At 43.6% G+C, this 27,553-nt stretch overlaps 1 protein-coding gene across 1 annotated transcript; it reads right to left on the bottom strand.

Annotated features, from left to right (window-relative positions):
* Positions 1-14,875: 14,875 nt before the first annotated feature.
* tm4sf5 (transmembrane 4 L six family member 5) lies at positions 14,876-20,074 on the bottom strand. Its single transcript, XM_023795722.2, has 5 exons — positions 19,756-20,074; positions 17,113-17,193; positions 16,337-16,482; positions 15,726-15,912; positions 14,876-15,417 (listed from the first exon to the last, which is right to left on the bottom strand). The coding sequence occupies exons 1-5, from the start codon at positions 19,927-19,929 to the stop codon at positions 15,400-15,402; spliced, it is 606 nt and encodes a 201-aa protein (XP_023651490.1). The 5' UTR covers positions 19,930-20,074; the 3' UTR covers positions 14,876-15,399.
* Positions 20,075-27,553: the final 7,479 nt, after the last annotated feature.

Here is a 27,553-nt window from a genome sequence, read left to right as displayed (position 1 = left end):
AGACATAAAAAAATGTTTTAGAGATTGTACACCAGTAAATTTCTCTGCATGGGAAATGATATGGAAACTGTTAATGAAGCTGCACTTGCCATTTGTGCACGTTTCACTACAGGTACATTTGAATGCTTCAGTTTTTGTATATACCCCCTTCCTCTCTGCTTTAAGATGTTCGCAGTGTAGTTTAGGGTCAGAGCGCCATTTAACTGGAGCCTTTCTGTGTCACATTAAACTTCCAGTGTTCTGTTAGTTCATAGTGCATACAGAAATACACACTTGGGGCTCATTAACAGGTGTGGGGATAGATGCAGGCCCCACGCCTGCGATAATCACTCTCACCATTCTCTTCATCTGCCACTGGTGGGCGCTGCCTTCCCTTGCTCCTTTCCTTACAGCGCCGGTACCAGGGGAAACATTGCAGCACTTTAACACCCATAATTGCAAGAGATGCTGGAGAGAAAGAAAAGCATTAACAGTTCAGGAGAAGCATCCCAGAAAAGGCTGGGTGAAGAGGGATTGCCATGTAAACACTGCAACACGAGTGATGTGTGAAGACATTAATGCTACTGCACTTATCACAGGGAGGTGCATGATTATCAGGTGTAAACAGTTCATATATAAACAATTTGCTGTGGGACACCTTCGGATTGCTTTAGACAAATGTGGAAATGCTCTGTAATTTTGGCGCTTCAAGTCATTTTCACCTTATCAGCATGAAGCAGTAGTAAGTAAGCAGAAGTTGAGCACAGCAGGATAGAATCTTTTGTTTACAATTCCAAAGCCAGAAGTTAAAATGGTTGACTAAACTACATGTGCCATTGAACGTGAATCCACAGTTAAAGCTTACGGTCACTACAAAGGATGGACAAACATCTTCATTGATTTGTGTGTCATGGTGTCAGTCCATGGCTGTTTCAACTCAGATTCCCATCTCACCATTGCCATGAGTCTACTGGACTTAGGCTGTCTCCAGAGCACACTTCATTCAGCATTGCCTTAATCCTTTCATGAATGGCATGTAGGACAAAGTGACATGCAGCTCATCGCACCGCTAAATCCCAAAGGACACAGATGGTTAATTGGTCGTCATTGCATTTAAAAAAAAAAAAGACCGCACCTTGTGGGGCATGTTGTTGTGCCATGCCTGAACTTGACTAGCAGAATTTTAGGAAGTGAAAGTACTTTAATACCCCCATCAGTACTGCACTATGTTTATAGCTTATGGAAAATACTGGGTTTTCTTTACACTTCAGTGGAAACTTTTTCTGCATGATGAGATAAACTAATAAAAATATGGCTGCAGAATCCATGAAGACCCTCTGAGTGTCAAGCTAAACACACTAATGCTAGACTAAATGCTAAGTTCAAATTGTCGTTGAGACATCTGTTCTGGCTGGTTAAGCTACATTTGGCAAATAAAGCCCCAGGGTGACTCATTCCAGTTAATTACTGCTTTAGTAGTTTATAGCTCTATTGTGATTAATGATCAGGAGATCCTGAATATTCCTGCAAACAAAATGAGTTTTGCAAGGCCTGGATTGCTATATTAAAGACACACCAGGGTGTATAAATATGTGCTCATTTGTATGTAATGTGTGGGCATAGCCCAAAGATTTAAGGTAACACATTTAAGCCTTCACATTCTAATTAAATTTGCCCCTAAATATATTGTGACAAAGGCTGTGAAATGTCCAGGACAGTGTGGATATCTGTCCTTCTTCAAATGAGATTTTTGTCAAAAACTGATGTTCTTTAAAGTGAGTAGCTGCACTTCTGGCCAGCAGTGGGATTCGGTTCGCTAAGCATGGGGGCAGCCGCCTTACTCTTTTTTTTTTTTCGCCTCCTTTTTTCCTTGGCATTGGAGTTTGTGTCTTTCAAAGTGTGAATCTGAACGACGGCTGCTCTGTGCCAGTCCTGGTTTCTTACACTGGGCTCTGACATATATGCATAGCAGATATGTTGTGTGAGCATAGCTGTCATACAGACACTCACTGCTCTCCACCTGTCTCTTTCCTCATCTAACTCCCACTTCATACACACAGAAACTCAGCATGGACAGCTGTAAATACCCAGGGACAATTCTCACTTCCCCAGATCCCTGGTTGCATTCAGAGGCAGCCCAACCATGCACTTCACAGCGTGACCTGCCCCCGCTGACAGCTGCCAGACTCGCCCCTGCTGGCACCCCTCGGTTGCCCCTGCTAACATGTTGGCATGTTGCCCAGTGATTAACACTCCTCCCCTGTGCTGCTGTTCTACCTTCTGCATAAATGCCCACACCCTGTAGCATCACCGTGCCTTTTCAACACAATGCATACTCACAGCAACACTAATCCACTCTCCCTGTATTCCCATTAGACTGGTTCTCAATGCTGAGCTGTGCTGCCATGTTGCTGAGAGGATTTTTGAAAGTGTTGGTGAGTGGAAAAGCACAAGCATTAGCTTTTATTTTTAATACCAATTTTGCTTCAGTCTTGTGTAATTGCCATTACACTGTCAGGTTTATTCTTGAGTTGGAAACTAAGACGGATAAGGTTTTTTGTAGTAACATAACAAAAAAAAATGTACAGGGAGAAAATCTACCCAAATGGAGGAGGAGTGATGAAAGCAGGAAAAGAATCCATATTTTCCTACTGAACATTCTGTACCCTTTTGTATACTTCTATGCACCAGAGACACCAATAAACAGTTTGTATTAATGTCCTTCCCTGAGTAAGCACGTACACACACACATGCAATGTTGTCATTGGGGAGGACTCAGAGGCCTGGCTCCCATTGCCTGCGCTCTGATATAACAACAGGCTGCTGCTGGCCCCAAGGCAGCACTTAAAACCTTGTTCTTTATGCCGTAAAAGGCCCAACCAGACTACAGACAAGAATTGCTGAGTATTTGGTCAACACGGAATAGAAAGAGAGCCTATCCACGTGATCGGAATTTACACTTCTTAGGCTTTGTGTTCCATACTCTATCTGTGTCTGTGTCCCTGTCCTCTGGGGAAGGATGACGGCGCGTGAATTGGTGACGTCATTCTACTTCTGCTATCTTACAGCTGGGTACGTAGCCAGTGAGAACCGCAACAATAGCAAACGGGAATGTTTTTGCGTCTGCAGCCCTCACACAATACCAAACCAGTCACTGCAGACAGAAACCTCGATTTCCACGAACTTATCTCAAAGCCACACAAAATGCAATCAGCCTTAACAATGCCTAACAGTGTTTACTCAGTACTAAATAGGTTAAGAACCTGCATGTTTATCATGGACAGGTATTCAAGTTGATAAGAATTAGGTAAGAGGTAAAATTCCTGGAGAGCATACAGTGACTGTCACTGTAACATGCCTGGGAGGGTGGAGTAGGGGAACTTGGGAAGGACCCAGTCATTTCCGGCCTTCTGATAGTTCCTGCCAATAAAAGGTAAGTCCTTCCTGGCTTGTTAAGTTCAGCAACCCAGCCAGGGGTACTGGGCTCCAGTGAACTGAGGGCGGGGGAGGCTTTCCACTAATAAAATAAAGAGAAACACATTCTGTGATTTGGGCCAACTATTTCTAACCAACCGTCTACAGATCATCAGCTTCTGGCTTTCGTGTGTATCTTCTATTTCATTTTACGTATTATTAAACTTTTCCTATGCCGGTCAATTTCTCTGCATGTTTGTACATAAATGCACAGACACAGGGTATGCGATGTGCACTTGAATAATACGCTGTTGTCGGGAGGAGGACTCATTAAAATAATAATTAATGATAATAATAATAATGAATACCTTATGCCGTCCAAAATGCGACTGGCAAGAGGTGGTCTTGTGTCTGAGTAATGCTTCTGCGGCGCACCCACTGAACAAACTGGGAATAAAACCCTTCTTTTTCGGTCTGGGGAACCACCCTAACATACTATCCGTGCTATTCGCTGATCTGCTAAACTGAAAGTTCACGCCGAAGTCTGTAGGCAACAAGCTGCATAAATCACAACCAGTTGACTGACTTGTGGACGGCATGAAGCAGATTAGACCTATAATTTTTTTGCACATTATAATTTTAGTATTTTTTTCTACAGCGACTAAACAAATATATATACAGCATTTCCCATCCGATGGTTTTAAACTGGTGTGGCAAACCTCAGTTTAATATGTTTTGTTAATACAGTATTAACAAGTAATTTTCACTACTGGATAACAGAAACAATAAATAATATAAATATAATACTCAAAAAGGTGACAATGACAAGGACTTTCGTTTCGATCTAGTAGTAATTAAATACATAGCAAGATATTTGTCCTCTTCCTTTTAGGGTGGGTCGAGGAAGCGCTTTTTGGAAATGTGCGCTCCAGGGTGAGCGCGTCTTCGGCTGCAGTGATTTCGGTGGGCGATGAAGATGTGAAAGAGCTGAAGTAGACATACTACCCCAGGTACTCCATTATCGAAACACTTACAGCGCGGCAGCTCAGAGGAGATGAGTTCCTGGCTGTACAAAATCATTTTTCCGTGAATAACGTTAGATTTTAACTACCGCAGGCAACGTGGAGTTACTGTTTAAATAGTAGGCTGCTCCCTAGCCTAAATCTAAATTCGAGGAGAACATAAAACGTGCAACTATACTTCGACAAGGGAACGGCAAATAGCTTAACAGGTGTGAATCAATTACAACACGGTGGTATACGCAAACCCAACAGAAGGCTACAAATTTAATATTGAGTTGCTCAAGTATTATTTCCATGCTTTGAAACCTAATATTGTTCCGTTTACTTTCCACCAGGGCGAGCGCCAAGAAGCAAATAGCTAGACTGGGGCATAAATACGAGAGTATCCAGAGAGCCTCCCACGCAACAAAAAATAAATATGAATCTGAAAGTACCTGGAATGGATCCACATTTATTATCTTGATTATGTTAATTCATAACTGATTTCAACTAAACCTAGTACCTTATAGTGCTGAAATAGACAAACATAAAGTTACGCGTTAATTAAATATAACCCTTAGCCATATGCGACGTTTATTGTGTACTTACCTGTCAAGGCTATAGTAGACTGCCAAGGAACTTATTAAAGTATATATTTTCTGTTGGTTTCCTTGTTGTGTGAACTTTTTTCCCAGGGCACAACGTTGTCTGATCTTTTATTTTGTCCCCTGTTGAGTGTGCTTGCCAGTTTGATAAACGCTTATTATTGTGGATTACTTTGTCACTACGCATCGACTCCCTTTTCGCGCATATGTTTGGGGCAAACAAGTGTTAAATGTACTGGCCGTCTTAACAATGACAACATGGAAAAAAACCGTCGAGCAGACCGAGTGACTGAGCTTTAAATAGCTGGTACCGATAGTGTCGCCCTGTGACACGCCCCCCTCACTCTCCTCCTTTCCCCTTCCTTCTATTTTTCAAGTGCGGCTCTTGGCCTGTGGCGGTGCGCCAAGGGAGTGAGAAAACTGCCTCAGACTGGCGCACACTTTATATCGTAAAAGCATGTTACGTACCATTCAGAGTCGACAGCTAGCACGCCCTGTGCTAATTTGCCGTAAGATGTAGATACTCTGTAATGTCGTGGGCAATGTCATATAAAGCGAATTACAAATTACTCCACCCCTAATCCATTCGATGGCCAACAAATCCGTATTCCAGCAATGGTATATGCAAGATATTTGTTTAATGAACCGGTTAAGTATTTCAGGCATTAATTGTAACTAAATAGGCCAATTATAAAGAGGATTTCCAAACTACCCAAACGTTTCCGTAAAACGGACGGGGTTTGGGGGACCGCGGTAAATATAGTTTGCAGTTAGTGATTCGGAATTCCGTTTAATTTACCTCGACAGTACAGTGAGAATCACTAGTAAACAGATTGGCGTTTTGTTACTTGTGATTTGTGAATTCGGATGACGTCAGCCTCACCCCGAAATCTGCCGATATTATATATTTTGCAGTCTGATTTGTGAATTTTTCACTGCCCACAGTTTGTCTGCCAGTGACTGATACGTGCGCGAGGCAGAATGGGTTAAAAACAGCCGTTTCGATCGACACTAGAAGCCTATTTCCAAAACTCACACTCAATCATATTAAAATGCATTTGTGTTAGACAAACACTGATTTGTGACAAAAGTCACAAACGTTTTTTTTAGCACATTTGTTTATTTTTGCATATTTCACTTCATTGAGCTCTATGACTAATTGGAATTGCAGGTCTAATAGCAATAGAAGTAAATAAAGTGATTATACGTGAGCAAATATATTTGTGAAATGTTTCACAATTCATGCTTTGCCTAAAACAACATAGATATTGTGATTTAGGCGGAAATTTTCATTGTTAGTAAGGTTTATTTATAAATATAGTGCGTTTTCCCACCACCTGCCTGATACACACACTGACCTATGGCTGACCGACCACATTTAAATTGGTATTTTGCTATGAGATCTCCTATATAATACCGGCAGATTTCTGGGTGGGGTGACGTCATCCGAATTCACAAATCACAAGTAACAAAATGCCGCTCTATTTACTAGTGTATCTCACTGCACTGTCGAGGTAAATTAAACGTAATTCAAAATCGCTAATTACAAATTATATTTACCGCAGTGTTAGACCAGGGGTACCTGCGGGTCGATCGGCGATAATAGGAGTAGAAACCGCTAATGTGAGAAAAACGCACACACAAACACACACATATATATACACCGGTTAGTGCACATCAGAACGAAATTTCGTTGCATTTTATGTTCACCATCGGCCTGGCAGAGTGTGTAAAAATATATATACATATACACACACACATATATATACATAGTTTACTTTTGGAAATTAACCAGCCACCAGTGTTTCGCAATATGGTGGAATGCTGGCCACGTACCGGGGGTTGGGAGCCCCTTTCTATGAAGAGACCTGTTCTTCATTCAGATGATGCTAAGGATTAGAACTGGAAAACGTCCAAAGCATGTCAAAATTCTACACTACATTTACTGATTAATAGATATATTGCCCGTTGTGGATCGTGTCAGTAGTCACTGAACTAAAACACTCGTTTCGGATGGAGAGTGATAAGGATGTTGAGTGACTATATACACCTGATACCAGATATCAGGGCTGGTAAAAAGAATCGACTCCTCTAGTCCAGCCGGCTAGGAATCGAGAGTCGTCTCCAGTTCTGTATTTTTTTTCAGTTTTCAGTTTTCTGTGTGAAATTTTGTGGACTCTAACTCTATCATGTGGACGCTGCTGCCGATGCTGCGTGTCGATGACTACCATGATTGGACGCTATGGTGTTGTCACACTGACAGGTGACGCCCTCGTGATTGGATTATTCCTACACATATAAATTGTAATATTTATGTGTAAACACGACATCTACTTAGTTATGTCACTTTGTTATGTCGCTCAAAGTCATTATTAGTATTGACATTATTGACATTATAGACTACTATGTTGTAAAAACAATGCACTGCTTTGGAGTCCTCTGGGAGCTGGGTAATAGAATATCGGTGAGAAAATAAACCCTGTAACAGCAAATGAGGTGTACTGCTCAATATATATATATGTGTGTGTGTGTGTGTGTGTGTGTGTGTGTGTATACATACATCTATATATAGACACACGCACACCTATATTTGCCAGTAAAAGATTACTCGTCTTATTACTCCTCTTTTTACAACTGGAATTTGACAGTAGTTACATTAGACATTAATAACGGGCTGTTGCAGAACACAAATGTATATGACAGTCTTAATATATGCACCAAAGTTGAAAGTTTGGAACCACGGGTATTTGGCTTGAATATAGGCCTGTTAAAATTTGTAAAATGTTTTCCAGTTATAATTTTAAAACGGACAATCTTTTTTATCCAGTGTACTTTTTTGCAAACATTTCATGCTACGTTTCAAAATACGCACTAATGTGCAGCTGCTGCAAAAAAAAATTCTTTTTATAAAGTGTGGATAAAATGGAATTATTTTGTTTAACACTCAGTAGTTTAACATCAATGCTGTAAGTTCGTCTAGTGTGGCCGGTTTACAAATAGAAAAATTTTCAGATAATTTTTTGTAGTTATTAAATATGCTCCAAGTGGCAGTCTTCCATTGCCCCAAGCCATAAGCATTTAATGGTGTGAAAGAATTTGGAGTAGACTTGTTCCATCCACATGCTCTGATCATAAAGTATTAAAATTTTTACTTTGATGTTACTATTATCTTTGTTGCATTTTCTTTTCCACACCCAGACTTACAGGCTTCTCTTTTTGTGTATTTCCTCTCTCTTTGTCACGTTCCATTCATCAGAAGACCTCCATAGCTGCCCTCTGGCACCTCCTCACAATGCCATTGGGCCAATTCCTTCATGATTTCCTTGCTTGCCACATCCTTCCAAAAACCTCCTGTGTTCAAACCATATGTCCCGCTGTCCATCACTGTTGCAGCGTTCCCTTTTTCTTCATCATTTGTTTATCAAAATGTTGATCAACATGCGTTTGCCTGTCTGATGGAGAGGCTGCAGTGTGCAGCACCATCTCATGTGGACTCCAAAAGCATGGCTTAGGGACATGCATATAAGATGACTGTCCTGTAACTGTTACAGGTTGTTGCAAGGTTTCCCATATTAACTGAGGCTTCCACAATCTGTGAGCCTCTGTCAAGTAAAAACCTTTAGCCAGTCACACGCCTTTCCAGATTATTATCTACAGGCTTTTGTAATTTTATGACAAACAACCTCCCTTTACAGTGACTTCTTTTTTCCATTTTCCGCAGATTTTCTTAGATACACAGTCCAAACATATTGCTTCACTCAGGATTCAGACCAGTAACTGCCAATCCTTCGCTTAACATGGAGATTATAGTTGAGAAATATTGATTCATTAAGTCTTGAGCAGTATAATGTTCAACCCTCACCAGCCACCCAGTAATTTATGTTTACAGGTAAACTCATCTTCAGGTATCTGCCCTATGGTAACTTAGTGTAACCAACTAAAACTTAAAAGACTCTTGACTTTTCCACCAGATACTGCAATGTACTGGAATAGTTGTGCAACATTCAGGGGCTCAGAAGCCTCTCTGTGTCCTATTTGCTCTTCGGTTGGCTTTATTTGCATGACAAAACCATTGAGAGCCAGTGTCTGTGCACAGCATGCTAATTAACATTTTAACAATACATTACAGTTATAGAGGGTTTTAGAAAGCAAATCTGTCACGCTCCTCATTCTCATGTATTTGATGTGTATTTCTGAAGCAGAGCTAGAAGCACTGTCCACCTGTAACCTGGCCAGAAAATTGACCATTATTGGGTTTTCAAAGGGTCGCCAAAATGCTAATGTAGATTTCCATGTAATACAGATGACAAGCACACCTCAGCTTGACAGTCTCTCTGTCATGATGCCATGGGCTGGGCCTCATTCTGTGTGTCATCAGTATGTTAAACTCCATATATTGACAGATTCACTAAAAGTCATTACCAGCCACTTGATCTGAGACATGTTGCTGTACAGTGTATCTTTGTTTAGAATTCACCAACTTGTAATTTCAATTATGTTGTTGTGATCCTTGCAGACTGCCAACCTGTAATCTCTTTTTAGAAAATAATTTGTTTTGCTTGCTTTAGATGCAGGCCTTGCTGCCGAACAGTTGAGTTTACTCTCAAATGTGTTAAAGGAGAGTGGATGGGATATTTGAAAAGAAGCATCTCAGTGTTCCTGCACTTGTGCAATAAAGCACCATTTTATTTCAAAGACAGACAATCACTGTCACCTACTGATGTCTTTACAGATCTAGCTGCCAGACCAACTTCCTGTTTGCTCACGGACATGCCATTTGCTAGGAACCATTCCTGGAATTTTTTTCTTGCACAGAAATGCTCTGCCCTCTGTAAATACATACTCTCTTCAATCCCTAAGTTAGATATTTACACTAAGGTCAGTTGAACTAGGATAAATATAGATACAGGCTGTCAAGGGTTTGTTTTTGTAATTATATAATTACAGTGGTGGAAAAAAAATTTCCACAAATCTGCATTTTTAAACAAATCTGCATTTTTAAATCCTGGTTTAATCGTGGGTCTGGTAGAAGGCTACGCTGAGCAGCAGGTTGCTTCTGGGTTCAAAATTTCTAAGACAGCAGTACAGAAGAATAAGGTGAAGCAGGAAAGACTGGGAACGACCCGAAACCAGCCAGGTAAAGAGTGAAAGCAGCATTTTAATGCCAGAGGTGTCCATTAACTTATCTCAAAGTTTCTCATGAACCATAGGTGACATCAAGTGACCTTCAAAAGGAATGGGAAGCAATAAGTGCAGGTGTGAAGTGCACTGCTAGGACATTTCGTATCAGGCTCCTAGAAGCAGGACTGAAGTCCCATAAAGCAAGGAAGAAGCCCTTCATTAATGAGATGCAGGGAAGATCCAGGCTGCAGTTTGCAAAAAAATATATATATTATTCACAGACACACACACATAAACAGAAATCAGTTAAACAAAAAACTGAGCCATGGTCTCAATTTTTCTGTGGCTGTATATTACACAGTATACATTATGCCCATTTTTATATGTTGTTTGATTATTACACCTTTTTTGAGAATAAATCGATACATCATTTAGCAGACACTTTTGTAAATAGCGTAAATGTGAATGACTGCTATCATTACTGAATTTTGTGGCTGCAGCAGAAGCTGAATGTTGTGTATTTGTTGTAAATATGTGGCACAGTGGGCTGGATACTGTGCCTATAATCAGAAGGTTGCTGGCTCAAATCCCAGAGATGGCAGAGTGATGTCACTGTTCTGCCCTTGAGCAAGGTCTTTAATCCTCAATTGTTCCAGTGACCGTCTGACCCTGATGTCTCAAAAATGTTTATTGCTTTGGATAAAAGTATCTGCTACATTAAATGAATAAATGTTGCCTGTGTCCCAGCAACAGGAGTCATTAGCCATATTTGTTTTGCTGAGCGTAAGTGCACTCTAAGGCTGACGCTGGAGTAGGCCTGCTCCACATTTGCTCTGTAGGAGTTTTGTATTTTTGCTTTCTCAGTTGTTGCCTGTTTCCTGTCAGAAACGCACCCCCAGCCCCACCACTATGTCCGTGTACACAGTTTCAGTAAGCTAGTGGTTCTGGCTGGTATCCCAGGCAAACTGGCTCAAATCGCTCTGTGCCGGTCATCGGTCATAATAAGGACTTTTTTCCTACCTACTGCTGCATCCAGTCTCACTCTCTTGTGCCTGTAGGAGGTCAGCACCTCTTCAGTGAGATGCCTCCCCCGTGGATGAATTCACACACCCCCCCGTTACAGTTGTATTCATGTACCTTGAGAACAATAACGTCAATAGTCAGCTTTTTCTCTTTCATGATTTGTTTCCTTTTGTGGATGTTTGTCAGGTGAAGCTCATCATTTCTTAGGGATATTTCGTCTCAGGGGATCCTGCTCCTGCATTACTGAGCAGGTCACCAGACCCGAGTTCCCTAGATGGCCACGCCTCCCACCGCACTTACACTGACTGTGTGATACATCAGACACATTCGTGTGAGGCTGCATCAGACTGAGGGGGGGAGGGACGATCCTGTGCTTCGCCTCCTGCTCACTCTCTGTATCAGAGCTGCAGGCTGTGCTCCAGTAGCAACTTGCCAGTGGTTCAGCTCCCCTGAAGGATCCAACCAAACAGCCCCAAGAAAAATGCAGCCCCCCCACAACAGCTTCCAAATACACTGACTAATTCACTACATTAAACATAAAATCATTCTGATTTAGTTAATACTTCCTAATTGAACTTTACTTCAAAAGATGAGATATTATGACATACAAATGCAAATTATAAGGGGTTTTCCCTACATTAAACCCTGACCCTCTGCTGACTTAACCCAGTAAAACTGGTAGCTTATGATTAATAAAGTGGCTTTATTGTATATATACATACAAAAAAGGAGTCTCTCAGAATATTACAGAAACCAGTTCTTACTAGTTAGCATCAGTCGTGGCCATATCTGCAACAGAAAGTTTATTAAACATCCACAATATCACTTCTAAACATGAATAATGCAAAAGCAAACTGTGGAATTCTATTTTTCTAGGAAGACCTCAAATGAAACACTTATATGTCAACAAAGCTTCTCTTTCTCCCTCACACACACATGCAAAAAGAAACACGGAGTAACCTACGAATGGACAGATACATGCAGCCAGGCACAATGAACAGACAAACAAGCTGAGGGTGTAATTAATAATACTGTCTATGAACACTTAGCAAAACGAAAAGGGTGTGTTTCAGAAAAATGTCAGTGCTACTCTTAGCAGCTTCGGCCTAGACAGTAAATTAAGGCTGGATATTGATCAGAGGATTAAAATTGTTAAGTTAAAAGAATGGCTACAGAACACACTTTCAGACTAATGTAGCAGTATTACCAGTAAGTGCTCAGAATAGCAGGAGGTAGGAAACTGACTTATTGACTAACTCCTTGAAGTTTGCTGCTTCTTGCCTCAGGAGGAGCTCTGCTGGTCTACACCCGAGCAGATACTCCAGTAAACTATTGCGTTGTATAAATGATTTACGTTTGACATGGTTTGGATAAAAACATCAGCTATGTAACTGAAGGGGACGCCTGAATCTCCCAGGTTAAATCCTTCATAGCAGCTGAACCACTGGCAAGGTGCTGCTGGAGCACAGAGAGTGAGTGAAAAGTGAGGCACCAGATCCCGCCATCTGACAACGGCCTCATACAAATGTATTTTATACAGTCAGTGTCAGGTGGGGTCACTTGGTTTGGCCATCTAGGGAACTTGAGTCAGGTGACCAGTGTTTTTGTTGTGGATTGTTCAGTCCTGTTTCCTGACTAAAAGTGTAACTAGATCTGTTCTTTCCTCACCCTGACACTCATCACCATCTTATTTTCTGCGGTCTCGTCCCTCTGTCACACTACTATCTTTCACATCAAAATGGAGCAGCTGTCAAAATCCCTAAACACTTATTGTTTAATGAATGTATGTTACATAGCACTTCTCAAGACACCCAAAGCAATTTCCATCTTCTTTGAAGTACAGCACAGTGTCAGATCAGCTTTCCTAACTAGTCTCCCATCCAGGTACTAGCCAAGTCCAAACCTGCTTAGCTTCAGATGGATTATCTAGTCAAAATTGCATGACATATGGCTGCTGACTAATGCTTTTATTTTGAAACTGTAGTATGAAAAAGTATCTTCTGTCAGTATTAAGGCATGATTAGGGTCAGCCATCTGAATACTTTGTAAATGATCAGGCCTAACCCAGTATAAATGTGACTGACTCTGGTTATCGACATCAGAGGGAGCTCACAAATTCTAGTGGCACATCATGCCATGATTAAAAGGAATTACTAAAGAATTTATCTTAAAAACAGTCTAGAAATGGTTAAATGTCAATTCTAAGACTGCAGGGCATCACAGCCTGCAATCAGAACCATACTAAGCAAATGGGTCAGTTTTAGAAAATAGAAAATCTTCCCATAAGAGGTTAGGCTACCAAAATGTCCTCAAGAACAAGGTGTCAGATGTAGCAAAGAGACCTTTAACAGTATACAGACATCTGCTGGTCTCTCTCTCTCGACAAAGTTAGACAAATGGGCAATATAACTAGTGGCTATAATGTGGAAAGTATTGCTTACTTAAATCCTCATCCCAAGTTTGTCAAAAACCACAAGAGATCTATACAGTGGGGAAAAACACTTTTGCTTGAAACGGATCAAGTTTATACAAAACACTTCATTCCACAGTAAAAAAAAATGTTCATGCATGACAGTAGCGGGTCGTTATTTATGGGCGAAATCATGCCTGAAGTCAACGAGACAGAATATTAGTTCTGCTTTAGTATGGTTGAAGAACTGACAAACAAAAAAAAAGGTTTTAGTCCTGGCCAAAGTCGAAATCTATCCCTATTAAAATGCTGTGGCCAGGACCTGAAACACACATTTCACATTCATATGAACCCATGAATGAGTAGGCGGTGCTGAGGGAGGCGAGTTTGGATGCAGTCATTGCTACAGACAGTGACGTGATGGCCGTGTTGTGAGATGGGCTGGGGTAGCGATCTGTCCCTGGGCTGCTGGGAAGCCTCCGGGACGCCCAGAGGAGACACAGCTGCTGTGATGCAGTAATCACATGGCAGCCAGTGGAGCATCCACTCAAGTCATAGCCGCTAATCTATGGCTCTGTTTAGAAGCTGGGAATTTTCAGCAAGGGGCTGCCCACAATGAGAGTAACCTCACTTAGACGAGTAAAATTACACTGAAAGCTGAACTACCCTGAGGTTACCCTGCCTGGCGTTTGTCTGTCTGTGTACAGCCATTAAAAGGCATTCAAGTAACGTTTTGCCCCGTGGATTTTTTTACGCTCCTCCACTAAACCTGTTACTCCAGTTATTGCATCAATAACTTCTTTTTCATGCCAGGAAACATCATTGTTAAATAAAGAATATCAACATTTTACTATTAGTTCACTTAGATTCCCTTTTATGTAATGCTCAGTTTTTGGTTGATGACCTTTCAGTGTCAAAACACGCAAAAATGCTGAAAATAATTTTCACAGCAGCATATATTACTCTTGGTCAGTAAGGGTCAAATTTTATGGAACACAAGTGTGATGGGGTGGAGCCTGCCAGATGGGGGGGGGGAGCCTTTATATCACTGTCCTCCATTCTCTCTGCCTGCTATTCTCTCTCTCCCATTGTACATTCATTCTGTTTTGTCATTTTTTTCTCTCCATTCTTCTGTTTCATGAGAAGCAGCTGCCTAGAGCAATATGAGGCAGTGGAAGTTGTCAGTACAGCTCTAACTCTGTCACCCTCGCCTCAGTGTAAACACAGTCACGGCATTAGTGAGACTCTCACCCTGAACTCACATCGCAGCACACGCAGGCATGACTTTATGCTGAAGGCACATGGAACAAGCTGTTAAACTGTTAAATGCATCATGGTTAGTTTTATTTTTGCTAAGTGGGTAAAAACACTTCTGCTCAGAGATGCAATGATGTAAGAAGAAACACCACAATCGATAATCCAATAGACTGTGGTGTTCTTTTGAATGTTTTTTTTTTTGGAATGTAAAACGAAAGCTCACTGGACTAAGGCTGACCTTACAGGTCTCAACCATAAAATGAAATTTTGACAAGATACATAAAAATCTTATACATAAAATGCACCTGAAAACTGCCATTTGGGAACAGAATGATAAGGCAGCTGCTGAACATATAATGTTAGGGAACAATAAATGTTGTAATTTTGTTGAAATGGAAGTTACCAATAATGTCTGACTGCACAGATACATAGATAGTTAAAACATTTTTCCTCAGTGAGTTAATTACTGGTCAACAGTGCTTACTAATGTACAGCGTGTTGGTACCCAAAACTCAACATCAAACAACCATGAGGATGCTGAATCTTCTTCAGTATGGACATGGGGTATCCTCTATCGCACCTGGGCCTGTCAGAGTCCCTCATCATCCTGAAAGTGAGAAAAGTGCCACATTCAGACTGGAGTGCTGATACTAGAGAGCTGCCAGTGTTCAGCTGTAGGATCACATCATTTCCGCCGACACAAACATAATGAGACCTCATTATCAGTGTCTGCATTATTGTAAACTCAGTAGTCAAATATTTGCTTTTAAATGGCTTAAGCTGGAAACTCAATACGTAGTAAAGTTGTAACAGATAAGTCCCACGGTGGCTGAAGCCTGAACTGTGCATAAAGTAAACTATGCCAGTTGCTGCAATGGGGTTATGGTTATGTTGAAGTTAAGTTGCAAAACCAACCTCCTTGCTGCTGCGACAGTCTCCGCAGAGGCACCCCATGCAGCCATTAATCACCTGCATGCCACAGAGGATTAGCTGCAACAGGCCCAAACACAGCATGATGGAGAAGAGGACAATGTGCCACAGCACCATGTTTTGTGGTTCCACACACTGCGTCCACAGCTCCTTGTTCGTCAGATAACTCTCACTGATGGGGGAGGGGGCAAGACAGGACACAGGAAGAAGAGATAGCAGGGCAATGGTGGAAGAATGGGTGGGGCACAATGCGGGGGGAGTGTCAAGTGAGAGAAAAGAAAAGGGGAAAGAGCAGCTGATTAGTATCAGGAAGGAGCAACTGAAGTCAGACCACTAATGTTGTGCAATCGCATTGCATCACTGCCAGCATCTCCTATGGCAAACGATGGCAGAGCAGACCAGAGATGCATGAGTCAGCAGTTTAACCCTCCTACACTTGTGGGCAAAAAATTGATGACATAAGTCTGCCACCTGCAGCCGAAGTGAAGGAACTGCACATGGAACATTCTGAGTGAGTAACTTCAATTGGCAAATACAATAATTCCCACAAGCAGCTGCTTTACAGCTAGAGTAAGAAAGCGGTCATTCATGTTTACTTTTTGGGAAGGTTCTCAAAGGGGTACTCCCACTTGTTGTTCTCCAGCTTACACTTTGGTCCAATGGCCAGGCCGGCTGAGGAGACACTGGTACAGTATACGGCTCCTGCCAAGCCAAAGGCCGAGCAGAACACAGAGTTCAGCATCTATGGGTGAGAACACACACATGCTAGGGCTGCTGTCATAGGATAACCACACCAAGGATTACATCTGTCACAGAGATATCACTCCGGCCCATAGGGGGATGTATTTATCACAGCAGTTTCCTTCCCGAACCTCTTCTGATATAATCCTGATTATATAATGATTACAATTTTCATAGTTTAAATCAGTTTAAAACTGTCTCATATGCATTTCATCACAGTTCAGTGCAATAATAAAATATTGGGTCCCCTTACACTGTTATAGTATAGACTGTCTGTGTAAACACAAACTTTTTGTAAACAGTGAGCTTTTATCAGCTTTGTTATAAATCACATGCTGTATTAAATCAAGAGTCAACAAGACATTCCACCAAATAAACAAATGTATTATATGTGAACGTGAGAGTAAAACAGAAATAATACAAGCCAGTAACATGGTATTAACTTATTCTAGTAATATTCACAATACCCCTCTTTAATCTGTACACTCAGATTTGATAATGTTGCTGTCGCTTCCCTGTGTTTGCTGCATTAATAGACCTAAAAGCTTAAACAAGCAGGGGGGGGAGGGTGAAGACCGGACACTTTTTAAGTCAGTTTTATCAAAGCTGGTAATGCAGACCGTAGACTCACCCTACACCGGTTTTGACAGCAGCCTTTACCACAGCAACCTTTTCCCCCAGCTCTGATAGCTGAGCAGCTGGGACACAGCATCTGAGCAATAAACAAGACAAACAAACATTCCATAAGCCTAGCAGACCAGAAGCTTACACTGGAGATCCTCCTAAAACAACAGAATATGGTTTATTCAAGCATGAATTTGCATCATAATGCACTGAAAGGGGGTAGGTTGAATGGGGTGTATGAGTGCCCTATGGGAAAATCTCTTATCTTGTGCTATACCTTAATGGATTTAATGGATGTATTTTGTAAGGTTTTTGCATGGCAATCCACCAGGGATCCACTGCACACAGACCACCACCAACCATAACCATGCAGCTAGTCAGTCGTCATGGTTTCCTCACGGTTGGCCCTGAAGCCACCTGTGAGGAATGTTGAGTGGTTGATAATAGGATTTGTCCACCCCAGCCCAGCTTAAACCCCACACTGGGGAGAAAGTAAAAGGTATGTATGTTTCTCATGATTTCTCAGCCTTTCTCAATAATAGAAAACATGGAGGACTGGGTGGGGCAGGAGGGAGATTGCCTCTAATCAGGCTCCCCTGTGCTGCAGGACCCGTGCCCTGCCTGGGGTGTAAGTGTCCTTTCCTTATAATTGCTGACCATAACCATATCAGTTCCATGGCTCTTGTACATTTCCCCACATTCCCCAAATAACCCTCCAGGGGTATTTGCTTATTCACTCATCACCCATTTTATGAAAGACTTGGAAATGTGTTTTCAGTCATTAAAAGACTGACATATCCTCATTGTGTCAGGTGAGGTAAGATGCCATGCGTGCCGATGCGAGCTTTGATACAGTCTCTGTCTACACGGACACACAAGTACACACACAGATCCAGCTGTTTGTACAAGGATTCTCCGATTAGATAAAGGGTGTGATAAAACTGTACTTTGAACCCTGGAATGAATTTTCTACTCATACACTTTGCCCATATTCATAAGGAACCAAACAAGGAAAATACACTTGATGCAGGACTTGAATTATAATGGATGTTTGTGCATGCCAACCCCGGTGGGAAGAAATGACAAAACATGCCCCCTTTGAAAATATACCATCCCCCCATCCATCCTTTCATGTCCTCAGAGCATCAAACTGGAATGGTGCAAGGCAGGAAATATTATTCTGCGTAACATCACTCACATAAAGGTATATCAGGGCTATGGACTCCAGTCCCACACACAATTTAACCCAGACCATGCAATTGACCTCCCACCTGCTTGGCAAATTATGTCATTGAGGACCTTTTATAAAGATTTGGCCACAACCATCTCCCTTGAAATATTTCAATAAACCCTTAAGAGGGAACCAGAAATTTTGGAAGTGTACAGAGCAGTTGGAAATACAGTATGCGGATTCATTCATTAAAAAGCTTTTCTGGTGAACATAAAGTCATTGTCAAAGTCACCAATACACCAATCCAACAGGTGGCATCCATTTCATTAAGGGAGTCGGGTTCACTACTATGATGTCAGTCCTTATGCTGTTCATCATCCTTGAATATGAGTTGAGGTGCAAAACATACTGTATGTAGAAATGTAGGTCTACATGATTGTGTTTATTGCAGCACAGTAAGGACAATTGATAGGTGTTTAAGCAGTAACAGGCATTAGGTTAGACCCATCACTGGTCCACAGCTACTTCTGAAGTTCTGTTTGCTGCCTGGCAAAAGCCTCAACATGCAATACGCCCTGTTAAGTATGAAGCTATTTCATCAGAGCCTAATAAGCAGACATATCAGCATTGCTACAGTTTTGGAATTGAATATATATCCCATGGTTACTAACATAATCCATGTTCATGTTTTGGTTGTTAAGGTGATCTGCTTTTGTAATATAAGCCCAATGAAAGTAGTGGAATGTGATATAGCTTTATTACCAGTGAACCAGTATTGTAAGCAATGCATGCACCACACACCAGTTTGTTGTGTTCTACAAGGGCACAAACCACTTCTGACAATTAAACCGACATCTGAGAACGGGGGGCCGGCCCCACCCGGAGTTCTTGAAGCCAGAAGCTGTCGCAACAGTGAACAAAGTACCTTCCGTATATATTTGAGCTGTCAAAGATCAAGGAGGAAGTTCAATGTAAATTAAACGTTTGTGCTCCTGAACTTAACATACAGAAAAGATGTGAATAATACATAGGCTTCTCTGCTGTTTGTTATAAAAGAAGGTCTCGTCTTTCACTACCATAGTTACCTATTTCAAGTTTAGTGATAATATATCCCAACCCACAGCATGGGTAGGGAGTCAGAGGATTTTTCTAACAAAAAAACATGTCTGTCATATATTTGGCCCATAGCTGATCAACTAGCTTTCAAGTCCTGCAAGCCAGAACCTGTCCAGTCCCCCTTCAGTCATCATTCTCTTACACCGTGCCAGGAAGCCAAACAACAATGGCAAACTATGCAATTTGTGTGTCATACTCTTTGGGAAATGTACTTTAAATTTAAATGAAATGTACTTTTAAATTAAATTTACATTAATTAAAATTCAGTTGGTTCAGTCTGTTTTAACGTTTCACCAGCCCCTCCTGACCCAGCTCCCGAACCCCAGTACCGCTCACTGAAGTAGCACTGGTGTCAGTACTCACAAAGAGTCCTCCTCCAATCAAGCCGCCCATGAGCCACACTTGTAGAGAGATGTTGCTGTTTTCCAGACTGTCCCCATTGGGGAAGAAGAGAAGCAGGTTAGCGATCATGCAGGCAAATGCCGAAGGCAGCAATATGAGGCCCACCAGCCGGGCACACTTCCCTGTGCAGCACATTATCCTCTCGCTCAAGCCTCCGCACAGTCAAACAGTAAGGAAACCCAGTAAACCTCCTCGGTAGCTACAGCCCACACAAAAAGACTCGTGGATGCCCTTTGATAGCTGTGCTTTGGCTTTGCTGATAACGCTGTTCATGGTTTGCTGGTTTCTTTTTGGGTTGGGGGCGGGGAGTTACGGGCAAACAGAGTCATCTGTGCTACAGCATCGATCGGTAATGGGTAAACATGGCAATGGTGACGTACAGCGTCAAGATAACATAGAAATGAGACAGCCGTCCCAGAGCCCCTGCCAAGTCTCATGCCCCTTTGCAGTCTACTCTGTCATTCTGCAAAGAATCACACCCTTTATGAGTCTGTTCCACAATTTCAGTGGGCAAAAATCAATATTTATGGCTTTATGACTGCTATTGCCATAAAGTGTACAGCTGTCGATTAGTCACATGTTCGGGATGAGAAATCAGAGGGCCTTGTTGATGATATATTTCTATTTCTTAGCATTGTTTGTTTGGTGTGGCAGTGTAGCTTCATATGAAACTGCATATGAAGTTCAACCTGTAAGTCACAATTCCTTTTGTGCAGTCACCCCAAAACAATGGAGGATCAATTAAATTCAATGCTATAAAGTATACAAGACTAAAGAAACACAAAATGAGATGGCCAGCGACACTAGCTGGCCAAACAGAGAAAAAGAGGTGGGAGGGACGGATCCTAACAAACCCAACTTACTATCGTGGTCCTTGCAGTGTGAGAATTGCATGTGCACATCTTGCAGTGTTGACATTAATATCACACATCCCTACTTAGCTAATTTTGTATTGTAACACTGCACTGTCCTTTTGTCTGTACATATGACATGGCTTTCCTGGGCCAGATTGAATTGGGCAGAATAAATTTTAACTGCCATTACATTTTAAAGACGCTGCACACAATAGTATTCAGAATTTTTCTTCTCTTGCCTGATAATATTCAATTTTGAATATCTTCAGGGCACTCATCCTCAGACAGACAGACAAACAGACAGAGACAGACAGACAGATCCCACCTTTAATTCTAACTGTACAATATTGGACTGCATAGTCCTGTGAACAAAGATGACCATACTGCTCCCAAGATGTTTGGTGGTACTGCTTTTCACATACATCAAACTTTTTAAACACCTTTTTAAAGTCCTCTCTCAGGTTTCACCTCACTGTGTCGTGCTCTCTCATTGGTTGGAGCTCATTGTCAGCCGCAACACTTACAGGATTTGGATGTAGATATTTACATGCCAAATATCTGGCAGGCATTTGCGATGCATCAGCAGCTCCATCGGGTTGCGTCTTTCAACAGCTCCCACATAGCGATCGAGCGCTGACTGGCTAATGCCAATCAAACACCACTCTGCCTCCGATCTGGGGGTTTTGTCAGTGTTCTCCAAAAACTGTCAGCCAGCAGAAAATTGTGGCTGAAATTTTGGAACACTGGGTCTCAGCCAATTGACAAATTCCTTTAACAGCTGCCGCTAGAAGGATTTGAAGATTTACTTCATTTCTAATTTCCTCAGGAACAGCTCCCAAGTAAGTGGGTCTTGGGATATGGATTCCAAAGAAGATTCAGAGCTTTATAAACCTCATCCCAATATTTCATCAACTTGTTACTAGAGTTGTCCGGATAGCAAAATTATGACCTAGATACTGACACCACTTTAATATCACAATACCAGTACTGCTATTGTGCAACAATAGCAATGCAGCTTCAATGAGCTCAATTAGCTTGCTTGGGTGCAGAATTGCTTGTGAGCAGATGCCTTAAGGGGAGTCTCAAACATTTTCAGGAGACATTCATCTCAAATACATTTAAATTGTTACTCTTCATTTTAATAAATTACGCGTCACTCTACTCTAGCACATACCCTAATATTGCTAAGCATCGTATTATGATCAGTCTGATTCATTTAGTTATAAAGAGAACGATAATACTTATTAAATTCAAAAATGGTATATCCACCCCCGACTGCGGTGCACTTCTGCCTTATTAAAAATGCACACGAGAGGGGCAGAGAGGAAGCGATTCGATATTTGAATTTTGAGGACACTGCTCTGACGAATTGGGGGGGGCATTATGTAAAATGCATTTCTGCTGCGATCAAACATCACCAGCAGTTTCTTCTGCTTTCTTCCATTGATTTGCTCACTCAATAAACAAAAAAAAAACTTCCCATGCAGCACATCATGCTTGATTATTTAACTGCTTAAACGCGCGCAAAAGTAACAGCAGGTTGTTATGCCATGTCCCAGTCTAGGGTCAGGCGCAACACAAAGTGGAGTGAGACCACTATACTTTGTTTGTGCTAGTGATTTTATTAGCGGAGAGAACAACTTCAGGAGCTGACGAGGCAAAAATTACAAAACTTCTAGGAAAAACCCAAATTAAAAAAGTACACAAAACTCTCCCTGACTAGCCCCAGAACAATTAGAAAACAAACAATCAAAAACAAAATGGCATGGCACTCCCTACTTCCCCAGCTATTCACAATGGACACACTATTAACAGATATTTAGTAACCAAGTCCAAGGCCGTGCACCGACATTCCCCATCCAACCTGATGGTGCTTGAGAGGTTCTGCAAAGAGGAATAGGAGAAGCTGCCCAAAAATAGGTGGCCAAGCTTGTAGCATCATATTCAAAAAGACTTGAGGCTGTAATCGCTGCCAAAGGTGCATCAACAAAGTACTGAGCAAAGGCTGTGAAAACTTACGTACATGTTATATTTTTGTTTTTTATTTTTAATAAATTTGCAAAAATTTCAAGCAAACTTTTTTCAGTTTATCGTTATGGGGTATTGTGTGTAGAATTTTGAGGTAAAAAATGAATGTAATTCATTTTTGGAATAAGGCTGTAACATATCGTGGAAAAAGTGAAGCGCTCTGAGTACTTTTCGGATGCACTGTACAAGGGAGCAAGCAATTCCTGATATGATATAATATCTGGAAACAACTTTCAACTGATTTGCCAAGTTGAAGACACAAAAAGTACTGTTCTTTTCCAGATGTCGAGTGGATTTTAGACAATCCATTAATAAGCATGAAGAAACTAAGTTGTAAATTTACAGATTTCTGCAGGTGTAATCCACACTGTAACTAACTGATGTAAATTTACAGGAATATTTTTACATTAACCCACCATTATTTCAATACACTGCATGTTACTGTTAAATAACAGCATTACTGTGATTTGGAATACCACCCATCCATCCATCCATCATCTGCCGCTTGTCCGGGGTTCGGGTCACGGGGGCAGCAGCTTCAGTAGAGGCACCCAGACCTCCCTCTCCCCAGCTACCTCCACCAGCTCCTCGGGGGGGACACCGAGGCGTTCCCAGGCCAGCCGAGAGATATAATCCCTCCAGCGAGTCCTGGGCCTGCCCCGGGGCCTCCTCCCTGTAGGACATGCACGGAAAACCTCTCCGGGTAGCCGCCCAGGAGGCATCCGCACCAGATGTCCAAACCACCTCAACTGGCTCCTTTCGACGTGAAGAAGCAGCGGTTCTACTCTGAGGCCCTCCCGGATAGCCGAACTTCTCACCCTATCCCTAAGGTAGAGCCCAGACACCCTGCGGAGAAACCTCATTTCGGCCGCTTGTATTCGCGATCTCGTTCTTTCGGTCATTACCCATAGCTCATGACCATAGGTGAGGGTAGGGACAAAGATGGACCAATAGATCGAGAGCTTGGCTTTTTGGCTCAGTTCTTTCTTAGCCACGACGGGCCGGTTAAGCGCCTGCAGAACTGCAGACGCCGCTCCGATCCGTCTATCCAGCTCCCGATCTCACCTACCCTCACTCGTGAACAAGACCCCGAGATACTTAAACTCCTCCACTTGAGGCAGTACGTCTTCCCCGACCCGAAGAAGGCAATCCACCCGTTTCCGGCTGAGAACCATGGTCTCGGACTTGGAGGTGCTAATCCTCATCCCTGCCGCTTCGCACTCGGCTGCGAACCGCCCCAGCGCATGCTGGTGATCCCCAGCAGATGAAGCCAACAGGACGACATCGTCTGCAAAAAGCAGCGAGACAATCCTGAGATCACCAAACTGGACACCCTCAACACCTTGGCTGCGCCTAGAAATCCTGTCCATAAATATTATAAACAGGACCGATGACAGAGGGCAGCCCTGGCGGAGCCCAACACGCACCGGGAACACGTCCGACTTATTGCCGGCAATGCGGACCAAGCTTCTGCTCCGTTCGTACAGGGACCGGATCGCCCACAACAGCGGACCCCGGACCCCATACTCTCGAAGCACCCCCCACAGAGCACCTCGGGGAACCCGGTCGTAAGCCTTTTCCAAATCCACAAAACACATGTAGACTGGATAGGCAAACTCCCAGGTCCCCTCCAGTACCCTTGCAAGGGTATAAAGCTGGTCCAGTGTTCCACGACCAGGACGAAAACCGCATTGTTCCTCCTGAATCCGAGATTCGACTATCGATCTCACCCTCCTCTCCAGTACCCCGGAATAGACTTTCCCAGGGAGGCTGAGAAGTGTGATCCCCCTGTAGTTGGAACACACCCTCCGGTCCCCTTTCTTAAATAAGGGGACCACCACCCCGGTCTGCCAATCCAGCGGCACTGTCCTTGACCTCCACGCACTGTTGAGAAGGCGTGTCAGCCACGACAGCCCCACAACATCCAGAGCCTTCAGGTACTCCGGGTGGATCTCGTCCACCCCCGGGGCCCGGCCACCACGGAGCTGTTTAACCACCCTGGCCACCCCAGTGATGGGCAAGCCCCCCCCAGCACCCTCGGGCTCTGTGCCCTCAGATGTCTCAAAGGCAGTGTGCGTAGATGTATTTGAGGCAGGGTTGAGGAGGTCCTCGAAGTACTCCTTCCACCTCCGGGTGATGTCCCCAGGTGAGGTCAACAGCCCCCCCCCCCGCCACTATAAATAGTAGGAACAGGAGCTGCTTCCCCCTCCTGATACTCCGGATGGTTTGCCAGAACCTTTTTGAGGCCGACCGAAAGTCACTTTTCATGGCCTCACCGAACTCCTCCCACGACCGGGTTTTTGCATCTGCGACCGCCCGAGCCGCGTTACGCCTGGCCCACCGGTACCTGTCAGCTGCCTCCGGAGACCCCCGGGCTAATAATTCCCAGTAAGCCTCCTTCTTCAGCTTCACGGCCCCCCTCACCTCTGGTGTCCACCATTGGGTACGGGGGTTACCGCCACGACTGGCACCGACCACCCTGCAGCCACAGCTCCGTACGGCCGCTTCCACAATGGAGGTCCGGAACAGGGTCCATTCAGACTCAATGTCCCCAACCTCCCCCGGCATGCAGTTGGAATTCTGCCGGAGGCACGAGTTAAAGCTCCAGCGAACAGGAGCCTCTGCCAGACGTTCCCAGCATACCCTCACTATGCGCTTGGGTCTACCAGGTCTGACCGGCTTCCTCCCCTGCCACCTGAGCCAACTCATCACCAGGTGGTGATCAGTTGACAGCTCTGCCCCTCTCTTTACCCGAGTGTCCAAGATGGAAGGCCGCAGATCAGACGATACGATTATAAAATCGATCATCGACCTGTAGCCCCGGGCATGTTCGTACCATGGCCACTTATGGACACCCTTATGCTCGAACATGGTGTTCGTTATGGACAAACCATGCATTGCACAGAAGTCCAATAACAGAACACCACTCGGGTTCAGATCAGGGAGGCCGTTCCTCCCAATCACCCCCTTCCAGGTCACACTGTCATTGCCCACGTGAGCGTTGAAGTCCCCCAGCAAAACGATGGAATCCCCCCGCGGCACGCCAAATAGCATACCGCTAAGGGAATCCAAGAAGGCCGGGTACTCCGAACTGACATTCGGCGCATAAGCGCAGATGACAGTCAGAGACCTATCCCCGACCCGAAGGCGCAGAGAGACAGCCCTCTCGTTCACCGGGGTAAACTCCATTGTTAATGCACCGAGCTGTGAGGCCACCAATAGCCCCACCCCAGCCCGGCGTCGCTCACCCGCCGCAACTCCAGAGTAAAAGAGGGTCCAGCCCCTCTCCAGGAGGTTGGTTCCAGAACCCAAGCAATGTGTTGAAGTGAGCCCGACTATATCTAGTCGATACCTCTCAACCTCCCGCACAAGCTCAGGCTCCTTCCCCACCAGAGAGGTGACATTCCATGTCCCGAAAGCCAGTTTTGTCAGCCAGGGATCGGACCGCCAGGGCCTCCCTTGGCCGCCACCCGATCCACAAAGCACTGAACCCCTGACATTCCCCCTGCGGGTGGTGGGCCCACCTGGGGACAGTCCCGCGTGCCTCTTTCGGGCTATGCCCGGCCGGGCCCCATGGGCCAAGGCCTGGCCACCAGGCACTCGCCAACGGGCCCCTCCCCCAGGCCTGGCTCCAGGGTGGGGCCCCGATGACCCTAGTCCGGGCGAGGGAAACGGGACTTTGTTATTTAACTTGTTCATGGGGTTCTTTTGGATTGCTCTTTGTCTGGCCCCTCCCCTGGGACCTTTTTGCCTTGGGAGACCCTACCAGGGGCTATTGCCCCGGACAACATAGCCCCCAGGTTTGCGGAGGCACGCAAACCCCTCCACCACGATAAGGTGGCAATCCAAGGAGGAGGATTTGGAATACATGTTTACAAATACAGCGTTTAACTGCAAAGCGCAAAGAATTTTGGGAACTTCGTCAACGAAGCGGGAATGCCAGAAGCAGCTAAAATTGTCCGTCGTCTTTTTATGGAATCCACAATCATCAGGTGTTGTAATCGTTTTATTTTTCGTGCTTTTTATAATAAGTATGCAAAATAGATAGTACTTTTGAAAAGTTATACTGGTGCATTAAAAAAAACTTCCCGTTGCTGTGCAGTAAACCTACTATAGTTATTTTACGCATCCAAAGCAGCCCAAAAGCGTGCAGTTTCTGTCTAATATTAAATCTATTAACTTGTATTAGTTAAGCCATCCACTGCAATCATGAGTTTATGGACAGTGTCACGTTCGGAAGGCAGGCGAGCCGTGGAAGCAGGCGAGAGCAGCCAGGAAGTCAGGTAAACGAGGTTTATTGAGGGACGGACGGACAGGCACGGACATCTACGGACACTACAATGACGGATCTGGGCAGACTAACTGAGACAAGGACTAAATACAAAAGACAAGCCACGGGTAACGAGCCACAGGTGAAAACAATCAGGGATGAACACAAGGTAACGAGGTGGGCGTGGCACACATCAGGAGCGGACAGAGCGGGGCGTGACAGACAGTGTGGTTTTCATTTATAAGATTTCAATATTACTTTGACTGCCGTCATTCCACCTATGTGAATTTTATCTGAGAACCTAGAACAGACACTGAAGGCTTTGGAGTATGAGCATTCACTGTGAAACTTTAACAGACATCAATGTTCTCAGACAACTAGAGGCCTCTCTTGAAAAATATGGTAGAATTATCACAGAATTTTTCCAGCAAAAACCTACCAATGAAGCAGTTAAAGCTGTTCTGATGAGAAGCAACACCAGTGTGGCACCTCCCTATGTTCTGATGAGAAGCAGCACCAGTGTGGCACCTCCCTATGTAATAATGAGAAGCAGCACCAGTGTGGCACCTCCCTATGTTCTGATGAGAAGCAGCACCAGTGTGGCACC

Source organism: Paramormyrops kingsleyae, chromosome 10 (assembly GCF_048594095.1).
Source record: "Paramormyrops kingsleyae isolate MSU_618 chromosome 10, PKINGS_0.4, whole genome shotgun sequence".
NCBI classification, from domain to species: Eukaryota; Metazoa; Chordata; class Actinopteri; order Osteoglossiformes; family Mormyridae; genus Paramormyrops; species Paramormyrops kingsleyae.
Note: the sequence above shows the minus strand (reverse complement) of the source record. Positions and strands in the feature narration are given on the sequence as shown.

Excerpts from the sequence above, each read along its gene's own strand:
- tm4sf5 (XM_023795722.2), bottom strand. The coding sequence starts at position 19,929 with ATGTGCTGCACAGGGAAGTGTGCCCGGCTGGTGGGCCTCATATTGCTG. Across the intron at positions 17,194-19,755 it reads TGATTGGAGGAGGACTCTTT|ATGCTGTGTCCCAGCTGCTC; the intron begins GTGAGTACTGAC and ends TTTATTGCTCAG. Across the intron at positions 16,483-17,112 it reads GCTGTCAAAACCGGTGTAGG|ATGCTGAACTCTGTGTTCTG; the intron begins GTGAGTCTACGG and ends TCTCACCCATAG.